Source organism: Lichenostomus cassidix, chromosome 9 (assembly GCF_008360975.1).
Source record: "Lichenostomus cassidix isolate B80296 chromosome 9, HeHo_3.0, whole genome shotgun sequence".
Classification (NCBI taxonomy): domain Eukaryota; kingdom Metazoa; phylum Chordata; class Aves; order Passeriformes; family Meliphagidae; genus Lichenostomus; species Lichenostomus cassidix.
In genome coordinates, this window is record NC_139490.1 from 9,693,389 (window position 1) to 9,717,739 (window position 24,351).

The 24,351-nt window shown below is 50.9% G+C and overlaps 1 protein-coding gene across 2 annotated transcripts; it reads right to left on the reverse strand.

Annotated features, from left to right (window-relative positions):
• Positions 1-342: 342 nt before the first annotated feature.
• Positions 343-18,619, reverse strand: BCL6 (BCL6 transcription repressor). 2 transcript variants are annotated; one of them, XM_085069370.1, is made up of 10 exons: positions 18,509-18,619; positions 9,894-9,932; positions 8,695-8,862; positions 7,400-7,621; positions 6,283-7,266; positions 5,496-5,677; positions 4,252-4,419; positions 3,081-3,211; positions 2,537-2,674; positions 343-1,665 (listed from the first exon to the last, which is right to left on the reverse strand). In XM_085069370.1, the coding sequence occupies exons 3-10, from the start codon at positions 8,853-8,855 to the stop codon at positions 1,522-1,524; spliced, it is 2,130 nt and encodes a 709-aa protein (XP_084925496.1). In that variant the 5' UTR covers positions 8,856-8,862; positions 9,894-9,932; positions 18,509-18,619; the 3' UTR covers positions 343-1,521. The 2 variants fall into 2 exon arrangements, with proteins under 2 accessions (XP_084925496.1, XP_084925497.1); XM_085069371.1 differs by lacking the exon at positions 18,509-18,619 and adding an exon at positions 11,915-12,023.
• Between the last annotated feature and the right edge of the window lie 5,732 nt (positions 18,620-24,351).

The following is a 24,351-nucleotide window of genomic DNA, read 5'->3' on the forward strand; positions in this document are numbered from 1 at the left end:
GAAATATAAATAGCTACTCAGCCATCTGGAACTGTCCCTGGACTGGTCAGCAAAGGTCTCTCCCAGGCTCTGCCCTGTTCTGCTGGCTACTCGGTGCCAGTGCAGAAAGTACCAAGGGGGAGGCACATTCCCCACCAGGATCCTGAGCAGCAAGCTCGAGTCTTGGTCAGAGCTCCTGCCAGAGAGCACCTTCACTCGAGGCTGGAAGAGGCCATGCCTTCAACACAGGGCCAACAGCCCACAGCAGGGCTCAGGATGCTCAGCCCCTTCCCAGGGCACCAGCCAGGCTTCAAGGTGCTTAAGGAGAAGGACAGGCAAGAACAGACCTCTCACTCCATCATGCGTCACTTTTCTTCATTTTATTTTTTTATTTGTACAGCTATATTTTACAGAACGCATTAATGCAGTTTAGACACAGCCCAAACCCTGTCTCCCGAGATTGTTTATAACACAAGCATGTAAAATAAGACCAAAAAAAAAAAAATCCAAAACAAACAAAAAAAATAAAACATTCCCCCGACTAGAGAGTTCCACCAAAACTCCTTTTGCAACATCAGGCTGTACCTTGAAGAAACTGAGCTCAATATAGTCCATACACTGAAAACTTCCATTGAAAAGAAAGGCACCGTGCGAAACCACATTTTACATATATACAGACTGAGAACTAGAACAAAAAAAAATTACACTTTATTATTATTTTAAATTCCTTCTGCAGCTTTGTTGGTTTAATACACACTTTTTTGTAAATTGTAAACCTTCACTTGCAAAAAAATACAAATACACTGATGCATTTAGACAAAATATTTTCTTACTTGTACAGATGCAATACTTTAAAATATCTCCTTAAGTGCTCTATCATAATAAAGATTCTCAGAATGGCTTCTGCCTGCAGAGTCCAACTGAGCCTTTAATGCATTTTATATATTTTTAATATAGCTTTTTTAAAGGTCTATATATATTTATTTTATATATATATTTATATATTTATATCTATATATATTTACAACTCTGCCATAGATTCCTTCACCTTTGGTTAAAAAAGTTAAAGCCCTCTCTTTAATAGCATACTTTCTCTTTAAAAGAACACACATTTTGCATACAAAAGAAAAAAATCTGTTCCCATAAATCAACATTACATTCCTCATCTTCAAACGGCAAAGGCTGTGAAGGTTAGACTCCAGAGTTTATCAACACTCCACTGCACAGACATTTAAAATGACTATTTTTAATTTTTTTTTAAGTTTTATATACAGTAAGATCTGAATATTTTTATTTTTTCTTTTTGTTTCACATAACTGGGAAAAATAAAACCCGTGTATTTGCATTTTTTTTTTTTTAATTCTAATGTTTTTCCACCTATCTGTACTATGGGTTTAGAGGCACTCCATCATGTGATGAATATTTTTTTTTTCTCTCTCTCTCTCTCTTTTTTTTTTTTTTTTTAACTTTTAAAGTGTTGCAAGTATCCTTTGGACAGCTTCTCCCCCCCAAGCCGACCTCCTCCTGGGAAATCCTGTGCCTTCAGCAGGCCTTGGGGAGCTCCGGAGGCACCTCGCTGGCCGAGATGCGGTACTGCACCTTGGTGTTGGTGATGGCCCCGTGCTTCTGCCGCAGGTGGAGCCGCAGCTGGCTTTTGTGGCGGAAATGCAGGTTGCACTTCTCACACTGTGGGGCGACAGGCAAAGGCACAGGGTGTGAAACGCCGTGGCAGGGGATGTGTCCTTCCCCTCGGGGTACTGAATGCCTGCTCTACAGCAGTGACACTGCACCCACTGTGCAGGTGGATGAGGGGAAGAGTGGGAACACGGTGGGAAGAGCAGCACGCAGAGGTACCCCATACCAGGCTTTTAGCAGCGTATTTTGGTTTATGGGATGCACAAAGGGCAAAGTTCCCCAGGAGATGACCCTGGCTCTGATAGACTTTGCAGCAAGCTCCATATCTAGGTGATCAAACCAGCTACAGGGCTATTTCTAGAGCTGCTTCTGACCTCTGCCAAGCTGGATGGCTCTAGGACATTTGGATGTCAACCCCTGCTTGGATTCCCTCTCTGGCAGATGGTGAAAGCCAGGAAAGCCCCAGCAAAGAGCTGGGAGCCCACAGGGCTGCAAGACAGGTCAGGCTGCTCGCTGGGTGCGATTATCACCATCAGAGGGGAGTTCAGGCCAGGCTGCCTGCTCCTTTCCCCCCTCCTCACACACCACAGGCAGCTGTAATTTAAGCCATTGCTATTTGAAGAAGTGTGACCTTCTTTCAGATGGGATGGAAGAAAAGAGCAACTAAGATGTACCCAGCTTGGGCTGCATGTCAGTATTTCCAACACAGCCGTGCCTGAAAAAATACCACATCAGCATCAGCTAACGCCCAGGAGGGAGATGGGGTACAAGGAGCAGGGATGTGACCTTGGTGTGGGGCCTCATGAGGCTGACAAAGGGTATTAGGATGCTGCAGCCCCCACGTGTGAATGCCCTCCTGTCTTCCCAGCCCCCCAGGGCTGGCAGCATCCCCCCCCCACCAAAAAAAAGCAGGGCTACTCACATGATACGGTTTCTCTCCTGTGTGGATTCGAAGGTGACTTTTGAGGGTCTGCAGGTGCCGGAAGCGTGTGCCGCAGATCTCACAGGGGTATGGCTTCTCCCCGGTGTGAATGAGCACGTGAGCACGGAGGTGGGCCACCTGCAGGGAACAGCTTTGAGTCAGGACAGCCCCAGGGAGGAAGGCACCCCACTGGGAGCAAGGGAATCCCTGTGGGAATGGGGCTCTGCCCATCCATCTTTTTTGCCCTGTTGGGTCCTAGCTGGGAGTCAGGGCCATAGGTCTGAGGTGTGGTATCTCCAGTCCTTAAGACCAAATGGAGCAGAATAGCTACAATGAGCAGTCAGGCTTACTTACTAAGCCAAATTTTTCCCCTCGGACTTTAAGGTCCATATTTACCCCACAACACCATAGGAAGAGCTGCCCAAGGTAGTAAGCTGGGCCATCATCAGCCTCCCCCCTACCATGAGGCATCACCACTCTTGGGCAGAAGATCTGACCGAGTCCCACCTCCCCAGGCACTGTGGGTCCCAGAGGTGACACACACCTGGACAAATCTGGCACCACAAGTCTCACACTTGTAGGGTTTCTCCCCAGAGTGGATACGTGTGTGAGTTTTCAGGTTGGCTGGTCGGTTGAACTGTGCCCCGCAGATGTTGCAGCGGTACGGCTTTTCTCCTGCAGAGCCCAAAAGAAAGGGTGAGGGATTAGCTACAGGTATGCTCAGCACCCACGGTGCTCCCCACAGCTAAGTCTCTTCAGGTGCCAGACAGCAGAGCACAAAGCACCAGCCCTGACTCCTGTCTGTTTTGGAGGTGGCTGTGGACAAGCAGCATTGTTCAGGGTGTCTACAGAGCAGGGTGAGATCAGGAGGAAGCTTTTCTCTTTTGCAGCCTTCAGGGCAAGAGAGGAAGTCAGGCAGCTCTGCCAGCAAGGATTAACAGCATCGTTTCGCCTGACCCCACGACAGCAGCTGGCACCTACATCTCCCTACAGCTGTCAGTAAGCACCCTTGAACCCTGGCTTGACACTTGTGCTGTCTCAGTCCCCTGCACAGCCCTCCTGGAGCTCAGCTGAGACAGTAAGAATTTGGGTCTAATTCAGTGCAGCAGCACTGAATTGTCAGCCTAGTCTTCCCTTCCCCAGCTTGTGAACCGACTATTGACATGTTAAGCATTAAAAGCATGAAATAAAATAAGCCCTAGGTTTGTCAGCAAATGACTAAACCCTTAATATCCCTTTCCTTTCTCAGCTTCCATTGTGCTGATTCACAGAGTCCATCCATTCACAGATTTTCCCATCAGCAGAGTTTATGCCAAGCTACATAGATGTGACCTGGATTTCTAGGATGTAAAAATAAATCTCTGAGTTCTCCCTAGATGTTCTTCTGATTATTTTTCAATTTTTTTTTTTTTGCCTAAGTCTTCCACAAAGTTACCTGGAGACCCTGCATTTCCCCCAGCTATGCATTTTGTGAGACACCTTTAAAAACAGTGGTTTCCAGTGCTTTACAGCACAGGAGATCGAGTTCCACCCCTGCTGCAAGGCAGGTATCTCCCCCATTCCCAGGTTTGGTGCTCTGTCCAAGGGCTCCCAGGCAGTGCCAAGAAAAGCACCTTGCTCTCCCCACGAGGGGCAGCTTGTGACACAGGCACAAACCCAGCCATAAACACCAACACACAGCCTCCCCAAAGCTGTCCCCACGGCCAACACTGTACCTGTGTGGACGGTTTTGTGGCTGGCAAGGTTCCCCTTGTAGCGAAAGGAAGCCTGGCAGCGGTCACACTTGTAGGGCTTGTCACTGTGGACTTGCAGAGAGTGTCTCTTGAGAGAGGCCTCCTCAGAGAACCGGCAGTCACACTCGTTGCAGAAGAAGGCTCCGTTCTCTGGGGGAGCAGAGAGGAGAGCAATCAGATGGACAGTGCATGGGCCACCTTCTTGATAGACTATGGGGTGGATTTGGGATGGAGGAGAGGGGCAGCCAGAGCAAGTGTTGGAACAAGCAGCCAAGTGCAGATGCTCATGGTCAGTGGTGCTTGCACCCTACTGTTACCTCCTGACCTTGTGCACACACCAACAACATGCATGGTTTGAGAGAGAAAAGTCATCACAAACTCTAGTTTAGAGCTTTCTCTCCTTTAGTGACACACCGGCTGCTTCCAAGAAGCCAGCATGCCACCTGGACATCTTTCAGAGGTCCATGAAAGCACTCAATTTATCAGGCATCCTCTGAAGGACGCTCAGCTCTGGAGAAACTCCTGCACCTTTAGAGGTCTTAAATGTTTACTTGTACAGAGGTCTGCCTTGTGCTTGGGAAGATGATCATCACCCAAATCACCAGTAGGAGGGTGCCCAACTCTTACAGGTTGTGTTGTGTTACCACAGTGATGTTCCCTCCTTGGATCTCTGCCCACACTACAGGTGGCAATGCTGCATTCCCCCTCACTGAGCTACCGGCAGATGAGTGCACAGATACCTGTCTTTGGGCTTGTGGGGTTTTGCAACAAGATTGCAAACCTCATTATCTGCATTTCCCCAGATGTGCACACTGGGCTCCCTGATAATAAAGATATCATGACGGATGCATGAGACATGCCAGCTTGCCCAATCCCCATTACGGTCATTACATCTGTCAGGCTTGTTCTCCTGTGGTTCTGGTGGGGTGGGGTGAACTTGTTTCCTGTCCTTACCTGCCAGGCTTGCAGCAGGTGACTAACTCCCTGCACAAGGTATCTGGATGGTGCTGGTCAAGGGGAGGAAGAGGAGGAAGGAAGCAATGTGCATGTGTCCCTCACATGCATGCACACAGCTGGGCAGACAGTTAAGAGGCACTGTGGGACCCACCAGCATCAGGGACAGGTCTGACTGTGTGTTTGATCACAGGGCACTTGGTGATGGGTCCCTACATTGCACAGCCCCCCGACTGCTGGTTGAAAAAGACGACCACGGATGCAAGACTCACCGCAGCTGGAGTCAGAGTATTCAGACTGGGTTTCCCCCATCTCTTCTCCAAAGTTTGAGCCAGGGGTATGAAGGCACATCTCAGTATGTTGTGGGGACTGGCAGCCGCAGGAGCTGCACTTCGATGAATGCATGTACAGTGGGGACTGTCCTTCGCTGCTCCGAGGGGACCCATCCCGGGACCTGTGGAAGGACAGCGATGTACACAGCTGTGAGAAGGCTCTTGCTGTGCTTGAGCTACCAGAACCTTGTTTGCACCCCTCCAGACACATGTTTTATGAGGACATCTTTGTGGTGAGACGCACAGCATAGCCCTGATCAACAACAGGTCCTTAAGCCTCAAACCTTCAGGTGTACATCACCAAATGATCTCAAATCTCTTTAGGAACATCCAGGTCCAGAGGATAGCATATTGTTCCCTGATACTTTGGCCACTTCAATGCTTACAGCCAACAAAAAACTCGAAGCACAGGGAGTCTGGTGGAAACATAGGTTAGGCAAATCCAGGCTCCAGAAATCATCCAGAGCTGCCAAAGTTACCCAGGGATTCACAACCCCATGTTCCCAGTTCCTTTGCCAGTCCAGGCTGGCACCACTACAATGGGGATGGTGAGCACTCAGACAATGTCACTGGCAGCCCTCCACCAAATGCAGGGGCTTCCATCTGCTCATAACTGGACTTCCCAGCCCAATGCTACAGATATTTCACACACTTCCAAACCCTCACCAACAATGCAAGAAGTCCTATTTCTCAGGGGGGAGTGGCATGGGGGTGGAAGTCTTCTCACCTGTTAACAATATTGTTGAGTCTGCTCGCTTGTGGGATAGTAGAGTCTTCACCATTCACGCTTATCTTGGTGGGGGATTGCACATTGAGATGCTCTGGCTCCATGGACTGCTGGCAGGTGGACATGGGCACGTAGGTGCGAGGAGAGAGGGTTCCCATCTCGTTCTGGTCAGCACTGTCTTGCTTGGTGTTCTGGTTGAGAGAGTTGAGGACAATGAACTTGTACTTCTTCCAGTTGCAGGCTTTGGGGTCTGTGGGGCTCTTGGTGAAGAGGGAGCTGGAGTTCTGACCAATACGGGCATTCTTGCTGCTGCTGGACTCGGTTGGCGAGTTGGGCTGACAGTCTGACTTCTGTGGGCTCTGGGGGCTGATGAGTCCCTTGCGGTCCAGGGGTGTGTTGGTGGGCTCAAAGTGCTGGCTGATCTCGTCCTCTGAAGAGGTCCTCTCCTCCTCTTTGGCCACTTTATCGCAAGGGAAGTAGGGATTGTTCCGGACTGAAGGGATGACAGGTTTGGGCCCAGAGGCCACGCTGTAGTGCATGTCACTCCTGGCTTCTTCAGCAGCACCTTCTTTCGGAGCATAGATGGTAGCGTGGCACATGTTGGCAGAGATGTCGGTAATGGTTCTCACGTACTCGGTGGGGATTGTCCTGGAGCTGTCACACGGCAGGATCCTCTCCTTGGGGAAGGCACCTGCCCTTGAGAGTTCAGAGAGAGGCATCCTCATCTCCCGCAACTCATCATCCACTAGGAAGCCGTTTAGAGGGAGAGGGCTGTATCCGTGGTAGGAAATGGGGGATCCAGACAAACTGCTGATCAAGCCAGGTGCAAAGGCCCTCCCGTTGCAGAGGGACCCATTTTGAAGAGGCATGCCGTTCTCTGAGACATCTCTGCTCCGATAAGCCATTGGCTCCGGGTGGCCCAGCATCCGTCCAGCCAAAAACTCTTCCCTTGGGGTCTTCACAGCAGACACCATCTCTGCTTCACTGCAATCGGGGAAAACAGGAAGGAGACAAAGTCATTTTTCAGCCAGTAAAGATACATTTGCAGGTACTTTGTCAGTTCTTCCCCTGCCCACCCAAAAACACAGGTTCTTCAAAGTTCACCAGTGGCACTCACCTAGACTTGACAAACCTTCGGCAGGTGTCAACCACGTGCTCCATCTGCAGGTAGAGTGCTGTGGCCATCACAGCCATGATATTGTTCTCCCTCAAGTTCAGGCGGGAGGTGTACATGAAGTCCAAGAGGATGCAAAACCCCTCAGGGTTAATTTCAGGGTCCAGGTTGATGACATTCAAGTTGCACTTGAGTTGGTCAGTGAAGATGCTGTAGAAGAGGCCACTGCAGAGAGAAGACAGTAGAGGACAAGTGTTATGACAATTCAAAGGAAGAAAGAAGAATTTTTATTAAACCCCTGAGCACAGAGGGGTTCGTGAATAGGAAGGGAGGAGGAAGAGGCAATTACAGAAATCCCTGAGCTTCCCCCTTATTATCAAGCTTGGTTTCTCAGCTTAGTAAGCGTCTTCCACACTGCACTTTTCCCAACTGGAACAGCCTGCTTTTAGATCTCACCTGCTTAACAACTCCCCACTGCCTCCATTTAGAAATTCCCTTCCTTTTTTGTTTTTTTTCCCATTGTTGTTCTTGCCACCATCCCCCTTCCACTATGAGTCATTTCTTTCAGAAGCCTCTTGGGGCATCCACACTCAGTCTTAAACCAGTAAAATAAAAAAAAGGAGAAATGTTGGCAAAACATTTTTCAGATGTTTTAATAGTCAAAGCTTGGCTTTTTGAAATCTTTATACCATGTCAGCAAGAGAACCTGGAAGGCATTTGCTACAATTCAACTGGGCAATGGTGGGATATTAATTAGCTTTCACTGGGAAGCAATTCCAGCAATCTTAGGAACTGGAAAGGGATTTCAGGGCCCATCAGTCTTTAAAAAAAAAAATTTAAAAAATCAACTAAGGTGGGTGCAGCCAGCAGTCTGGAAGCCAGGAAGGAATAGATCTAAAAATAGCAATGGCAGGGGACACCTTGGTCTCAGAGGACTCACTAACCCCAGTGAGCATTCAGCCCCCCCTCTCTTTCCTCCCCTATCCTGTCCCCGCAGCACATTTGTGCTTTGCCTTCAGGCATGTGCCTCACATCTGCTGTGCTCCTGTAGGTCTCCATGGGCTGTGTCTGGGCAGATGTGGGCAAACAAGGAGAGAGGTGAAGGCAGCACAGTGGAGGGAAATAGTCTCAGCTCTAACCCCATTACAGGTACAAATTTCTTGGCAGCTCCTTTCAATTCTGCTTCTCTGCCTCTGTTTCCCCATGAATGCCACAAGCCCCCCAGGACTGCAGCAGTGCTTCTGGAGGCCAAAGGCTGAGGGAGCGAGGAAGGAGGCAGGGAAGGATCCTGCTCTCACCTGCAGGCCATCAGGACTGTTTTGTGAGCTCTGAACTGCTCCCGGTTCACGATGATGACAACATCAGTCAGGATATCCCGGCTTCTAAGGCGGTTGAGATTGAGGAGGACGTCGCTCGCGTGGCGGGTGAACTGGATGCAGCTGTCTGCCGGCGAGGCCATCTTGAGTCTGCGTGAGACAGAAGCATCAGAGGAAGATGAGTATGGAGGAACACTCAGGCAAGCACCCTAAACCCAGCAAAGAGATGGCTGCTGCTCTGGGACTTGCTCAGAGGGCCAATTGCTCCTGGTAGGGGCAGCACCAGCTCCTTGGTCCTGCAAACAGTCCTGCACCACACCAAGCCCCTGCCAGGCTGCCTAGCGAGGTCCCTGGGCTGATAGTGAGACCTGGCATATCTCATCCCACCCAGCAAACTGATGGGCAATGGCAGTCAGACCCTCCTGAGGATTAGCCAACCATCTCCTCTTTCTCCCTGCCTCGCCCATGGCAGCCCCACCCCAGCCCACTCCACCCACTCAGGTTCATCTCCACGAAGCGTCCAATGTAGCTCCTAGCTTTCCAACCTCCCTCAGGAGCCATCCCCCTCACCTGTGTGATGTCTGGCTGTAAATCCAGCCACAGGAATCAAAACAAGCCTTAAGGTCCCAACTGAAGTTGAATGATTTCAACATCAGGAAAATCCAGCCCACAGAGGAACACCAGCCCTCACCCAGGAAACTACTTTCCTACTCCCAAGTGATGGCCACTCTGGAGAAGACCTGTCCACAGTTTCCCAATTAATTGGTGAGGAGTAGAACTCATCTAACCTGCTGGGCTGCTACCCACACGATGGCCCAGTCCCTCCCCGTGAGCAAGGTTTAGGTTAGTCGAGGAACATGAAGCCTTCCCCCAACACAACACCTGTTGACCCATCTCAGAGGTGTCCTCCCAACCAGCACCCAGGATGGCCCACATGTCCCTGAGGTTTGGGCTGGAATGTGCATCTTTGGTCATCTTCCATGGTCAACCATGTGCATCTTCCATGGTCAACCCCCTCCCATAATCCTGACTCCTCCTTCCCCAGTGGCATATGAACATACAGTAGTTTCTACAGAGCAGCTGCTCTCCTGAAAACAAATTCCAGCTGGTCTAACGAAACATTTCATTAAGGAAAGCAGGGGGAGGTTAGGAGGGAAAGCACAAAATTTAAATTTACATACCCAATGCCTCAATTCACAGTCCAAAAGTTTCTTTCAAACCTACAAATAAAGCAGAAGAAAACAAACACCGCATTAGCTGGTAATTATGAATTGGCTGTGGCAGGACACAAGGCTGCTGTTTCGCTCAAGTATCAGTTGGATAAAAGCTAGAGATAACAAACCTTCTACTCTCCAGTAGTGCTAACATTTGTTTCTTCCGGTACAGTACGTTCTTATCACAACCACAGGCTTTGAGAATCCAATCATAGCTTCTTCCACACCCTCTAGCCCAAACCATGGGCGTATGCCAAGGAGATTTTCATTTCCATGACTCAGGAACTTAAAGGCAGGTGGGGAAGGGAAGTCAAGCGAGAATTTTCTCACCACTTCTTTCAGAGATAACTCTTCCCCTGCCAAGACTGAATGCCTGTCCGGTGCCACATTCAAGACCCATGCCTTATTCCCAGCTCCTTGTTAACAGGTATGACAAACATACAAACATCTGCTGCCACTCTGCTCAGGAACCCGCATGCTCCAGCCACGGGTGAAAATGGGATGTGATTACTGAACAGATTTGGGAGGAGATACATGTCAAGTACCAAATTTACTTGGCCAGGATTGCATAGGAAGCCAGTGGTGGAGACAATGAGGATGCAGAACAAATGTCTCTTCCCCTTGCTGTCGCCAAAGCCTTCTCTTAAACCACAAGCTATGTCTCCAGCCACAAGCTTCACCAGCAATGTAGCTGGGGCAGAACAGCAAGGAAATCCAGGAGTTAATTGCCTTCCAGAACTCATACTAATCCTCCAAAATTTACTTAAAACCAAACCCAATTGACTTGGCACCACTGCAGGAAGAAGGTCCCCAGGCAGTTGCCTCAGCAGGTAGAAGCACAATAAATGAGCCAACAAACCCCAAGACCTTCATCACACTATTCTGAGAACCAACCCCCAGACTGTTAAGGCTGCCAGGCACTTGCAGAAAGCCCAATCATTCCTGTGGGGACAAGTGTCTCCTTCCCTCTCCCTTGCAGGAGATGTGCAGGTCTGGAGCCCAAGCTCCTCTCCCTTCCCTAGAGCCACTGGGATGAAGAGATGAGATTTAATGCAAGGCATCACGCGCAAAACCCAGAGGGTGCCTTACAGCTTTATTCCAGCCATCAAACACAAATCTTCAGAGCTGCTCTGAGCCTGGCCAGCTTAAAACTTTATGCACATACAAAAAGTGACTCATTTCCCAAATACTGCAGAGTCTGACCTTTCTGTACATGCTCACTGCCAGCCACTCACTACCATCAATTGCAAGCCAAGGAACTAGCAGCGTTCTGCAAGGAGCCCAGCACACATCCCTGTGTCCATACAAGCAGATGTGTGTGTTTGGGGCAACTGGCTGGCATCCCAATCTCAGCCACAGTGGCCAACATACTCTGCCAGGCTCCGGGGAGTCACCTCAGTGTCACAGAGGTGAGGAGGTGACCCACCCGTAAACCAACAAAGATACAAACAGCGAGATGAACTCTGCACCTGTAAGCACCATGTGAAAAGCTGCTGCTCCAAATTCTCTTATCCACAGTGAGGGCACAGCACTGCCAGGGGGACACCCAGCTTCTCTCCCAGAGCTGGAACCCAGCACAGCCCTCTCCCCACCCTTCCAAATTATCCCTCTCAGCACAGCACTGCTACAACACCCACAGCCCCAGGAACTGGGCAGGTGCATCCCAAGCAGCTCCCAGCTGCAGGATGTGGGCATGCAAAGGGAAAGGGACTTTCCTTCCCCTCGCTGTGCTGTGTTAACCCTGCCCGTCCCAGTCTCTACCCCAGAGCACCAGCTCTGTACCCCAGCACAGGGGGAATACTCAGAACAGAGACCAGTAGAGAACAGGATGGCAACAAGAACCAGAGACCAGTGACGGGGAGGAGAAAAAAACCATTGCAGCCAAGTATGGTCTTAGATATCCAAACCCTCCTCAAAGTCCACAAGGCTCCTCCAGGCTCAGAGCAGAGCATCATCCCACACCCCCCTCCAGATTTCCTGCCCAGTACCTTGCGGGTGTGGGCTCTCCGGCAGTGCTCGAGGCTCCGTGCCAGGGCTTGCTGTGCCCATAGAGGAAGGTCTGGAATAGGCGCAGGACCCATTTTGGGGGTGGCCACACGGGACTGTCACTGCTTTTGCCTTCCAGGAAGGCAATGGGTCTGCCCCAGCGGTTCAGGGAACAGCCCTTCCCTGCCGGCACCTCCCCGAGAAAACCCATTCCTGGAAAGGAGCCCAGGGCTGGCTCTGCCTTCCCTGCAGCTCGGTGAGCTTGAGAAGGGTGCACCTTTGTGTGGGGGAACCTCTTTCAGCTCAACCCCATGCAAAGAGAAGACCCTCTTTGCTCACTCACCCAAGGGCCGAAGGGAGAACCAGAAACTTCCAACCCATTTTTCTGCCATGCCTCTCCATTTAGCTACTCTCCCAGTTAGAGGGAATCCCTTTTCATCCATCCTCCTCCCACTCTGTGCACAAGGGGGAACTCCTTGCTCCTCTATCCTTCTCATGGGGGATACCCCACGGTCTTAAGCCTTCTCCCACCCCCAAGTGAATAGCCAGGGAGGAAGGCACCAAACACTCCCACTCCCTGGGCCCCAATCTCCTACCCCTCCAGAGCCTGCAGCGCCGACTCACTCACATCACCTTAGAGGGGTGGCTGGGTGAAGTCTTCCTTCCCCATATCCTCATCCCACACAGTCCTCCGAAACTGCCCGCCCAGGGGAAGCTCCATCCTGCCCTCCTCCTCCCCAGTCCCTGCGCCCTGCAGGGTCCCAGCCCCATGGGAACATCCCCACTGCCTTCCAGGGCGTGCTGCCAGCTGCCTCTCCACCCTGCCAAGGAATGCCTGGTTTCTCCTGAACAGGGATCAGGGGAACAACCAAGAAAATGGGGTGGGGTGTGGGTGGCTCCCCCAGCACAGTCATGGGTGCTACATGCCATGGTGAAGAAGATGCTTTTGGCTGGGGGTGTGTGAGTGCCCAGCTCAGCTTTCTGATACCATGCAATCCAGGGGCACTAAGTGTCCTTTAGCTGTCACAGCAGAGTTTTATTAGTTTAGTAGCTTCTGGTTAGTGTCTAGGCCAAAACGTGGCTGGGTTAATAATAACCCAAGAAGAGACTGAGAGAAGTCCACAGCGTCAGCACAGATCAAAAGCAGCATCACTAGTGCAAGCCCTGTCGTATTTTCCACCGTACCCTTCTGTGAGAGGATTGCACTCGCTCTATCGAGCGGTCTCAATCTGATCCAATTTCCTGCCAGCAAACAAATGTTTCTAGGAAATGCAATACATTATCTGGACGGGTTTATTATCAGCATTTGGAACCAAGAAAACTGCATATTTTCTCGAGCGCCGCAGGGAACTTCATAGTTCGTACTTCAAAAGAGGGTTTAAAGGATTGCCCTTGAAAGCTGGCCCAGCTCAAGTCTCCACATTGTTTTGGTCTTTGCAGAAGAAAATGCAGAGGAGGGAGGGTGTAAGCACGCTAAAACTGCCTCCAATGTTTTCCTACTAAAGAGGACTCCCCTGCCCTCTACAGAGCCAAGCTCTGGCTGTGAGGCAGAGGCAGCGTGTGCCCTTGGGAAGCAAGGAGTCGAGCCTTCCTCAGCATTTGAAACGACCCCAAGCAATTTGGCACATTAATTTTTCAAGGGAAGGCAGGAACCACGTCCTGGCTGAAATCTAGGGAGCTACACCGGAGAACAGAAGACGGACTCCGTGCCCTGCCAGCCCCGAGCCCTGCACCGAGATGCCAACCCGACAGCAGGGTGCAGCCAGAGCCGGGTGTCCCCAGCAGCTGAGCTGGGTCCCTGGCCCCGCTGGGCTCCGAGGAAATGTCCAACCATCCCTACCCCACATTGAGACAGAAAATTCCCAGCTGGCACCTGACCCTCCCTGTCTCTGCACTCCTGGGCTGGGGGTGGCACAGCTCCTGCTGGCAGTGAGGAACTGCTCTGGCATCCCGCCTGGATGGGATGAGACACATGCACAGCTTGGGGCGCCTTGGCCAGGGGAGACATCCCCTCACCCCTATATTTAGCCAACCAGATTTAAGGAGATGCATTTCAGAGCATGCCTGGTCCTACAGGACACCTTCTTCAGGACCTATTCAGAACCCTCTGTCCTGCAGCGTGCTTGTCCCAAGCTCTCTCCTCCATAAAAGGGGTCCAGCATTCCCCGTGGGTACCCGGCACACAGTCCAAAGGCAGCAACTGACCAGGAGAAAGAGGGGAAGGAACACAATATAGACCAAAAATTTTCTAGCTCTGTCCCAAACGCCCCTAGCTCTCTCTCTGGTTTACATATGAAGCTCTACTGAGATTATTGGGGTTTTAAAGCAGTCCTGAAGACTACACACTTTCTCCGATTTAAGGGTGTGTGTCTTTTGGCTGCCAGCATCCTGCAGTGATGAGAACACATAAGATCTAGCTTGGACTTAAAAAAAAAACGAGGACTACGGTTGCAGTCTAAATTTGAAGTCTGAAGGAGTTTACTGGTCAGCTGCTGACTTTTGGATACTGATCTAACCAAACTGCAAACTGTGAACTCCTGAGGTTTGCCAATGCCTGCTGTAAACATGGAAACCAAGTGTCACTTTTTGCCAAACAGAAGAATGGTTTAAAAATAGATCTAGAGAAGAATACAGGCACTCGGCATACAAGGCTCCCGTTTATAGACTCCCATGCTACTATAAAATGGAGCAAGAGGTTATGAGCACACAAGCAACTTTCCACCAAATTTAGATTTTACCAACTTCTCAGAAACCTGAAAACAATATTTCAGGCTCCAATTGAACTAGTAAAAGCTCTCTGATTGAAGTTCCCAGCCCAGGTATTAAAGCAAATGGACAAAAACAGGCATGAAACAGTTCTTCAACCTTAACACTATAAATATATGAAGGTGCATAAGCTGCACACTGAGAAATTCACCTACTAGTTAGAGCTTCATTTTATTAATCTATAGACTATGTAAAAAGGCTTTATTTTTTACAGACAACCTAAATAAAATGAGAGGACAGTCCTGCCAAATAGGACTGCCACACAAAGTTTTACCACCTGTATTTGTATGGGGTTTTGAGGATAACGTTACTGTTAACTAAGAAAAGAAAAAAGCGCTCCAAACCCAAACATTATTCCTACAAATTCATGTTGGGCTGCTGCCATAGGAGGCTGAAAGATTTCCCCACAAAAAAAAAAGAAAAAAAAAAAAAAGAAAAAAAAAGAGCATAGCTTTACAATACATCCTAAATTAGGCAAAAATTCAAGGGCAGATTAACACCACAACTCGGAAAGATTTTCACATGTGATTTCATGACCAGACCCAGAGAGAACTCCATATGGAAATGTCAGTGACTTTAATAAGCACTCGGTTGTTTCAAATTAGGCTCCTTAAGTAAGTTCAGTGGCATCCAGAGTTTCCTCTGCCACCTTCCTCCAAGCTGGCAAGCATTTTTTTTTTTCTTTTTTTAACGAGCAGTTAATAAACATGTTCCCACTCTCCCGAGGCTGCTGGCCCCGCCAGCCCCGCGCGGAGCAGCGAGAGGTGACACTAGATGGCACCAGTTCGCTTTGCTGCAGGAGCGATTTTTCCCATCGGAAAATAAAACACCCCAACCAAACCTGGAAAACATATAATTTTGTCGATGTAATTCTGTTTCTCTTAAAACGCGTCTGAGCAACATTATTTTTATGAGCTTTTCCAGCCTTGTTTTGAAAAACTTAATGTTTCTGCTAGGTTTATTTTTGTACCATCCGACAGCCGGCTGAATCCTCCCTGCACTGCAAACAGGGATGTCTAAAAAGTGTCACAAAGACTTTTGACGGATTTTTTTTTCTCGTTGTTTTGTTTTCGGGGTGGGATTTGTAAGAATCACTTCTCATTCCAACTTCTTCCTTCACAATGATAGCTAACCAGTTAACCTCCACTTCCTCTCCCAATATTGACTCAGTCAGAACTGAGGGCGATTGGAAATTAGAATTGAAATGCATCTCGACAGATCTTTGATCTGTTTTGCCAGTCAAAATTGAACACCGAGAAATGAACTCTTTTCTTACTGGAACGATGTATTAATCCATCCTTCTGGAAAAATTCTAGACACCGTTTCAATATTTTAATGGTTTGGTGATATGTTTCAAGGGGCAATGTTTGCCATTATAATGCAAGTTTTTAAACCTGCAATCTTACCCTTAGGAGAAAAATAACAGAATCTTAGGATCTGTCTCTCCATGCATATATAAAGAGAGGATTCCCCTAAACTATTTTTAGAGCAATTTTTGAACTGTAACCCCCTCAAGGACTGAAAGAGGGAGCCTGCATTTGCTCCTAAAGCTCGAATCCTTTAAACCCTTGAAATGATATGGCAAAGAATAATTTTAAAGCATTTAAAAGCTTGGGAGAAGAATTGATAAGCATCCCCAGATCGAATAAGGGCCTTATCCCAAACCTGGCCCTGCTGACACTTCCAATAGTACAAATAGGAATTTGGCCCCAGACAGAGATGTCAGACCAACGTAGCAGCTTCTCACTGAGCCTCATCCGTCCCCAGCCTCCCTTCGCACTAATCCTGTGCCTACTGAAGTCAGTGGAAAAAACTAACTGGGGACGGGTTTGTTTTTGTTGATTTTGACTCATAATTTTAAGCCCAGATTTACCTCTTCCCTGGAAATGCAACAGGGGGGTCAAAGGCAGCTTTTTAGGCACATCTGAGAGGGTGCCGCGGATTTTTTCTACACAAACGCCTTGCTTTCTGTTTCCCTCCTTCCCAAGAGGCGATTTCATAACATTTCATACTGTGACTTTGCAAACTACAGGCGGGGGGGATAGCGGGGGGGTGGAGGGGGCGACCGGGAGAGGTCGCTGCCGTCCGACCACGAAAGTTTTCATAACAAAGTTGGGCTTTTTCGGTTTTGTTTTGCCTTTTATTTTTAAAGGGGGGGAGGGGGAGTGTAAAAAAAACCTCCAGAAATCTGTACACGCACGCAAGATACGTATCTAATAAATAAAAAAAAAAAATTAAAAAACCCCAACGAACCAAAACAAACAGCGCTCTCCCTTCCCCGCCCGCTCTCGGCGGTTTCGGGGGCGCAGCGGCGCGGGGGTTGCGCGGCTCCCCGCGGCCGTTCGCTCCAGGAATAGCGTGTGGCCGGGGGCCAGCCCCGCGGCTGCCGGCGGCAGATTTACGAGCGCCTGTCCCCGCGCCAAGTCCGCCGCGGTAGTAAACACAGGGGAAGGGCTGCGCTGGGGGCAGCGGGGGGCTCCGCACGCATCGCGCCCCGGACCCCGTCCCTCGCATCCTCCGCGCCGCTGCGCTCCGCTTCCCCGCCCGCCGCCTTCCTCCCGGCGGGGGACCCCCGCTCCTCCCCGCGGGTGGTGGTGCTGTTGTTGTTATTATTATTATTTTGAGCCCTACGCGTGATATTAGGAGTCGCTTCGCACACTTTTCCCCCTTCCCGAGTTGTGCATCGCGGCTGTGCTCCCCGCCGGCAGCCGCCCCGCACGCACCGTCGGGGCGAGCGCGGTCCCCGCCGCCCCGGGCCGCCGCTCCGCGGTGCTCCGGGGCCGGCAGCCGGCGGCGGCCGAGCCTCCCCGCGGGCTCCCCCCTTCCCGGGGCAGGGAAATGCCGCAAGTCTTCTCCATCACCGCCCGCTCTTAGCCCGGGGCTTGACAGATCACGGCGCAGCCCCGCCACAGGTTGCAAAACGCACCAGCCCTTTCGCGGCTGCACCGGGGACGGAATAACAATAATAATGCTTTAATAATAGAAATGGAGAGGAAGGGGGGCTGACGCGGAAAGGCCGGTGCCGCCGAGCCCCCGCGCTGCCGCCAGCCCCGCTCCGCGGCGGCTTCGTGCGGCGGGGAAACGACAACAGCGACACAACACGAACACACCAAAAAAAAAAAAAAAAAAGGAAAAAAAAAAAGAGAAAAAAATAATAAAAAAAAGAAGGAAAAAAAAGAAAAGGCAAAGAAAAATAACACACCCCGAGCGAAGGATCCAGCCATTGAGAGCGGACCCCGAGTCACGCCACAAGCCCGGCGGCCGCCAGCGCTCGCCGCCGTCCTGCGCCCGCGGAGCGGCTGCAGGTGCAGAGAGGAGCCGCCGCCATCCCCCCCGTCCCCACCCGGCCGTCACGCGTGCGGGAAAGCCAATAATCCCAGATAACCGATAATCCCCGGGAGAGGACGGCGAGGGGAGACACCCCCACCCACCCCGCTCCCCTCCCCTTATACACGCTCCCAGCGTTAAAGACATGCAGGCACCCCTATTTCCCTAATTTTTGCTCCCCTGACAGCGGGCAAGGGAAGAGGGGGGGATGTGTATGTGAAATAAATAAATAAATAAGGCAGGGAAAAAAATTAAATTGAGATGATAATAATAACAGTAATAAAAAAAAAAAAGGGCACCTGCAGCGGGAAAGGGGGGGAAGGCAAGAGGAGGGAGAGGAAAAAAAATGGGTAGAAATATATAGAGGCGGCTCCGCGCCAAGCGTCGGAGCGGGGCAGGGAGGGAAGAGGAGGGAAAAAAAAATGGAGAGAAAAAAAAAAAAAAAAAAGCGAGCGAGAGAATTAAAGGGTAAAATCGGCCGCGGCAATAGAAGCAGCAATCACCTGGTCTCCGGGCTTTCCTAGAAACTCCTTGCATCACCACTTCTAAGAACCCCAGTTCTAAGAATCAACAGAGCCCAATTCTCGGAATTTGAGCTAAGGACTCTACCATCGCGCCCGGCACGGGGAGGGCCACGGACCTCCCCCCTCCGCGCCTTCCCCGCCGCCGCGGCCCTCCCGGGGTGCGCACCCCCTCGGGATCGCCGCCAACGGAGCTGGCGGGGGGGGGCGCGCATCCCGGGGGGGGTCTCAGCGGCGGCGGGGGTCCCACCGTGTGGCCCCCCGTTCATCCCCCTCCCCGTTCCCCCCCCGCGGCAGTGGTCGCGCCCGGGCGGCGGGTCACGTGGCGGCGGGTGCTGTCGGTGACGTGGGGGGCGCGCGGGCGCGGAGCAGCGCGCGCGGCGCGGACCGAGCAGCGGCGGCGGCGGCGGGAGAGGAAACCGGGGGGTCCCGGCGCGGCTCCGGGCGGTGCAAACACACATCCCACCCCCCTGCCACCACCATCTCCGCTTCTTTGCTTTTGCTTTTCCTTTTTTTTTTTTTTTTTTTTTCTCCCAAACCACTCCGAAAAAGAGCGAAGAGATCTGGAAAAAAAAAGCGCCTTTTATTTTTTTTATATATATATATATGTCTTTTTAATTATTAATTGTTTTTATATATTTTTTATTTATTTATTTTGGGGCGGGGGGTCATTTTCGCGTTTCTAAAACACCCTCCCCCCCTCCTAAAAAAACCCCAAACCAACCAAACAACCGAGCGAGCAAAGCTAGGAGCCAGCTGCATTGTTCTGAATTTTTACTTTTTTTCTTTAATTATTTTTCCCTCATTCAGCTTTTTTTTTTTAATAATTTTTTTGCAAACAGCCACACTCGGCTCAGGGCCTCCAGTGGGATTTACTCTTGGGGAAAGAAGCGTTTTGCTTAAAGACAGTTCCCCATAAGCTCCCCATATTCCTTTTCGGTTCTATTTTCAATTTCTTTTTTTTAAAATTTCTTTGCCGGGATTCTCCAGACCAAAAAAAAAAAAAAGAAAAAAGAAAAATATGATTTTGATGATTTTGTCTTTTTTTAATATTTTTTCCATCCGTTTTCTCTTTTCCTTTCCAGGACTCCCAAGTGGTGGGTTAATTCTGTGTAGCTGTTTTGTTATTGTTGCAAAATAACCTGTAAGTCTATAAATATTCTGCTTGTATGGAATTGTTGGACTGTGCTGGGGATGCAAAATCGCTTTGGCTTTTCTGGAAAGGGATTATATTTCTGCACTTTCTGCCTCTTGCTGGGCAAAGGCCTTTGCTGGGAGGTGGGAGGGGGGGAATAATGCAAAGCCTTGCTCTCGGGTGGGTTTTGCAGGGGGTGCAGAGGGAGGGGACTTGTCACCCCAGCCTTCCCCGTTCCTCTATGGAAATGTAGCTTCCTGGATGTAAATCTGTGGAGATCTCTGTGTCTGTCCCCCAGCTTGGCGTGTTTATTTCTTGGGGGCCTGCTGCAAGGCTTGGGTTTGGGGGTGGTTCGGATCGCTCATTCTGCTTTCCCGGTCGGGTTTTTGGGCTGCGAGCCGCCGCTCGGGCTGGTGGGGAGCGGGGGAAGGCACGCTCTGGGCTGTGAAGGCATTCCCGGGCCCTTGGTGATTAATAGAAATTTGTTTACGAGAATAACCACCGCAGGTCACGGTGCCCTCGGTCCACTGGTGCGATTGCTCGGAGCTACTGATTCCACCGCTGGCGAGCCCACGGAGCGGCCACCGTGGATGCAAAGTCCCGGGGTGCTGCCTTTATTTTGATTTCTCAGCTGAGCTCTTTAACCGAAACACTTTAAAGCAAGGAGGTTGGCGGGGGGGGGGATAAATTAGGAAGAAAGCCCTTCTGCTAATACGACTCGTCATTAAAAATAGCCCGATGGCAAGGCAGGGATGGTATTCCCGAGACACTCGAGGTGGTACAGATATGCTGGAGAGACGGCTTTCCTGTAGTTAAAATGCAGTATGGAATTCCCAGGGAGTGAGTGCAGCTGGATCTGTGTGACTTGTGCCACTCCGATCCCCTGGGCAGGGAGGGTCTCCCAGGTCTGCGAGTGACCAAAGGAGGGACAGACCCGAGAGTAGCAGCTCTGCTCCGGGATTTTCATTTGTTTTTTTCCTTTTTCCCCAGCAATGAATCCGAAGGAAGGGGGTTGTTGGGGGCGGCAGATCTGTTCTGTTTGTCATTTCTCTGCAGTGTGTGACGCTTTCGCTTTAGCTGGAGCCCGGCGAGCCCAGCGCCCGCGGGACGCTCGGGAGCAGCAGCGAGAGGGCTGCCGCTTGGGGGATTTTTGGTGGAGACCCGAGGTCGAGCACAGCTTCCGTTCAAGTAGCACTCTTACGGGGGAGATTTCTCACTTTGCCTGGCTACAGCCAAGCCGGGCTTGCATCAGAGTTTCCATTCTAACCCATTTCGTTACGGGGACATAGGGAGCAGCCAGCAGCATCGCTTTCGGACTGGGAACTGGGCGGCCTGGGCGCCTTTGCGGCGTTTTTGGCCTTTCTGCTCCTGTGTCAGACCTTCTCCCGCTCCCTATCTGTCACTCAGGGCCAAGCTGCAGCTATCCAAGGGCTCCTTGCCACCTGCCTCCACTCCCCACTGCTTCCTGCTGCCCCCAAAAGCAGCATTGGTGCTTCACTGGGGACTTCAGGGAGCTGGGGATGGAGTCATTTCCTTGGGAGCCCTCTCCCACCATTGACCAGAGGGATCGTTGCTGAGTGAGGCCTTGTCACCCTCTTCTCTTCCCTGTCCCAGCTCCGGGGACCAGCACAGCAGTCAGTGGCAGTGGTGGTGGCTGCCGGGCAATGTCCCAGCAGGACAGCTTCCCGCACTTCCACAAGCTGACTGCAAGTGGTTTCTCTTTGGGGGACAACGGTGGCCCCGTGGTGGGGAGGGTTGCTGGTGGGAGTGTGCAAGGCCACCAGCAGCACCTATGCTGGTTGTGGGACGTTTCTCAGTGGCCCCGGACTCGGCGTTGCTCCTGCACACCCACGAGGTGCCTATGTGGCACGTGGAGGAGCAGCAGCTCGGCCCTGCCTGTGGGAGGCTGTGGCAACCCCGCTGCTGGGCTAGCTCCATGCACCCCTCTCTCCAAAACGCCCCGTACGCTGCAGAGAGCTCCTCACCCAGGGTTTGAACCTTCAAGTGCCACCCTGCAAAGCGGTGGCGATGCTGGAACGGGGGCGATGCTGCTGGGAAATGGTCCCCAGAAATACCAGGGGTATTTCTGGTCACGCTGGAGCGGGTCCAGGGAGCAGGAGCAGAGGCAGGAGCAGTGCTGGGCATCGCCACAGGTGCCTCACACCCCCCCATGGACTGTCCCTCTCCAGCTTCTTCATGTCCTGCCCTGGCAAAGCTCCTGGGATGAAAAGCGACCCCTCTGCCTGTGTGCTGGCATACAGGGCATAGAGCAGTGTGAAATTATTCAGCCTTCCCTGAGAGCTGCAGTTGGAGGTTGAAGGGCCTCGGGGCTGGAGGTGCTGCTTGGCAGTGAGGGGAGTCCCTGGGCTTGGGTCGTTTCTCTCCAGGGGACACAGAGCAGGTTTTTATGGTACATCGAGGCCAGTGCGTGTTTTTCCCAGGTGAACCGCACCCTTGGAAAGAAGCGCCTCGTCTTCTACAAAACACTGCTTAAATAAACAGTACCCCACTATAATTTTTTCTTTTGAAATTAACTCCTTCAGGCCATCAGGCTTCCCCACCCTCACACAAAATAATTGCCAGGACTTTTAAAAGAAAATAAAAAGTGCCTAAGAGAGAAAAGTTTAGCCTGACAGAAGAGAGCTGGTGCACCTCTCCCCTTCCCCGTGGCCCTTGAGGATGGGTTTCACGAACAGTCTGCCCGTTTTGGAGCTGGGTGCTGCTGCATGAATGTTACTTAAAAGGAGTTTTGTGCATATTAATGCGAATGCAGTGAGGCCAGGCTGCGCGGGGACAGCCTGAATTCAGCTGCCCGAATTCAACTATCTTGTTTTCTAATCTAACCTACTTTTTTTCTTTTGCCTTTTTTTTTTTTTTTTTTTTGTCAGAGGCCAGTGCTTTGCAGGAGCCTGTTCTCAGTGCAATCTCAGAGCTTTTTGTGGGTGTCTGATTTCTGTAACACACTTTGGTTTCCAGTATGAATGTAATGTACAGAGAACATCATGACACTGCTCTAGGTGTATGCGATCTTATCTACCTGACATTTAGGGTTTTTTTAACCGTTCAATTCATCTGATTTGCATAAAAATCACATGATTTTACTTATTTTCCTCCTTTTTTTCATGCATCATCATAACATACTACTCAGGTTTACCAGGCTGTTTTCTGTCTGTCAGCACGAACACAGGGCCTGTCTCTCTCCCCTTCATTCCTCCCTGGTGGAGGTTGGGGATGTGAATGGCACTTGGAGGGGATCTGTGATCGCACTCAGCCACTGAAATCCTTAATAAGCAAATATGTACAGTAACTTCTGAGAAAACAAAGCAGCTGTGCATACATGCCATCCAGTTGCTATTAATTTAAACAGTCGAGACTTCTTTTTATTGATAAGGAAACTCCCCTGGAACAGCCCCCCGGATCCCAGCAGGCTCCCCCTGCCGCAGCCGTCCTCATTACAAAACAAGGCCGCAATTAAAATAAACTCCAAGAGCTAAACAAACTGCTGCCTCTCGCTGGTCATGTGTTAGCTTTAGCCTTTAACGCAGAACAAAATGTTTTCCTGGGTATCAGAAGAGGCATGGGCTCCGACTGGAAAGAGAAGAGGGAGCAGCAGCTGGGCGTATGGGAATGGCAAGGAGTGGGGCGCTGCGATGCTCACCAGGGCTCCGTTCTCTTGCTTTCTTTTCTTTTTTTCTTGTTTTAATTTGAGTGTTTGTGATCTAACTTGGTCTTTACTGCAAGGGAAAGGGCTGGAAGTGGAAAAACTTGAATGTCGTGGTAAAACCTGACCGTCCCAGCACACCCTGGGCACACCTGGCTATTCCTCACCCTCGCCCAGCCTGGCTCCCACTGAGCCCACCATCCACAAGCACCCAGCCCAGGGTGTGTTCCTCCCTTCACGACTCGTGCAGAGGCTTTAGGTGGCCACAGATACCATTTGGCATCTGTCAGCATCTGGACTGGGATCGGGAGGGGAAGCGCAGGGTGCCCCAGATGATAGGACCAGAGGGATGAGGAGCTGGCTGGAGGGAGGGACAGCCAGGGGCTGTGCAGGGGTGTGTGGTTGGCCGGCCCGCAGTGCCTCCATGCCATGACACGGCTCCCTGGGCGACCTAAGAGCACACTTTCAGCCCCGTGCCAAGTCCAGACCTCCCGTTTGGGTAAAGAATCGAACTCGGACCGATGCTCCGCAAGAACAGCTGCTCTGATGATGGAGGGGTGTGCAGCCATGCTGTGTGCACATCAACCCCCAGGATAATATTCCAGCAAAATTGCCCAAATAACTGGCATATCTGCTTGGTGCTTGCTGCCAGGAGACAGTGCAGACTCGCCTGTCAAAAATTACTTTCTTCCCACATAGGAGCAAGATATCTGCCTGTCCCCTGCCTGTCTCCCAAATACTGGCTGCATGTAAGCAGCAGTTCTCGGAAGGTGGGTAAGGACAGTCCCCATCTCACTGAGCTCACACAGCCCTGTATCAGTTCTGCCCCATCTTTGATTTAAAAGGGAAACTTCATCCGGAAGTTTTCAAGCTGCAGATAATTACCTCCCACCGCTCCCTGGACCCGATTGATTTTTAACCAGTTATGGACCAAATCCTGTCCATGCCTCGGTGGGGTTGTGCTGGGTAAGAAGCCTTCTGTCGGGGGACATGGTGGGGGAGCCTTCACCTGGTGGGAATCCCCAGCCC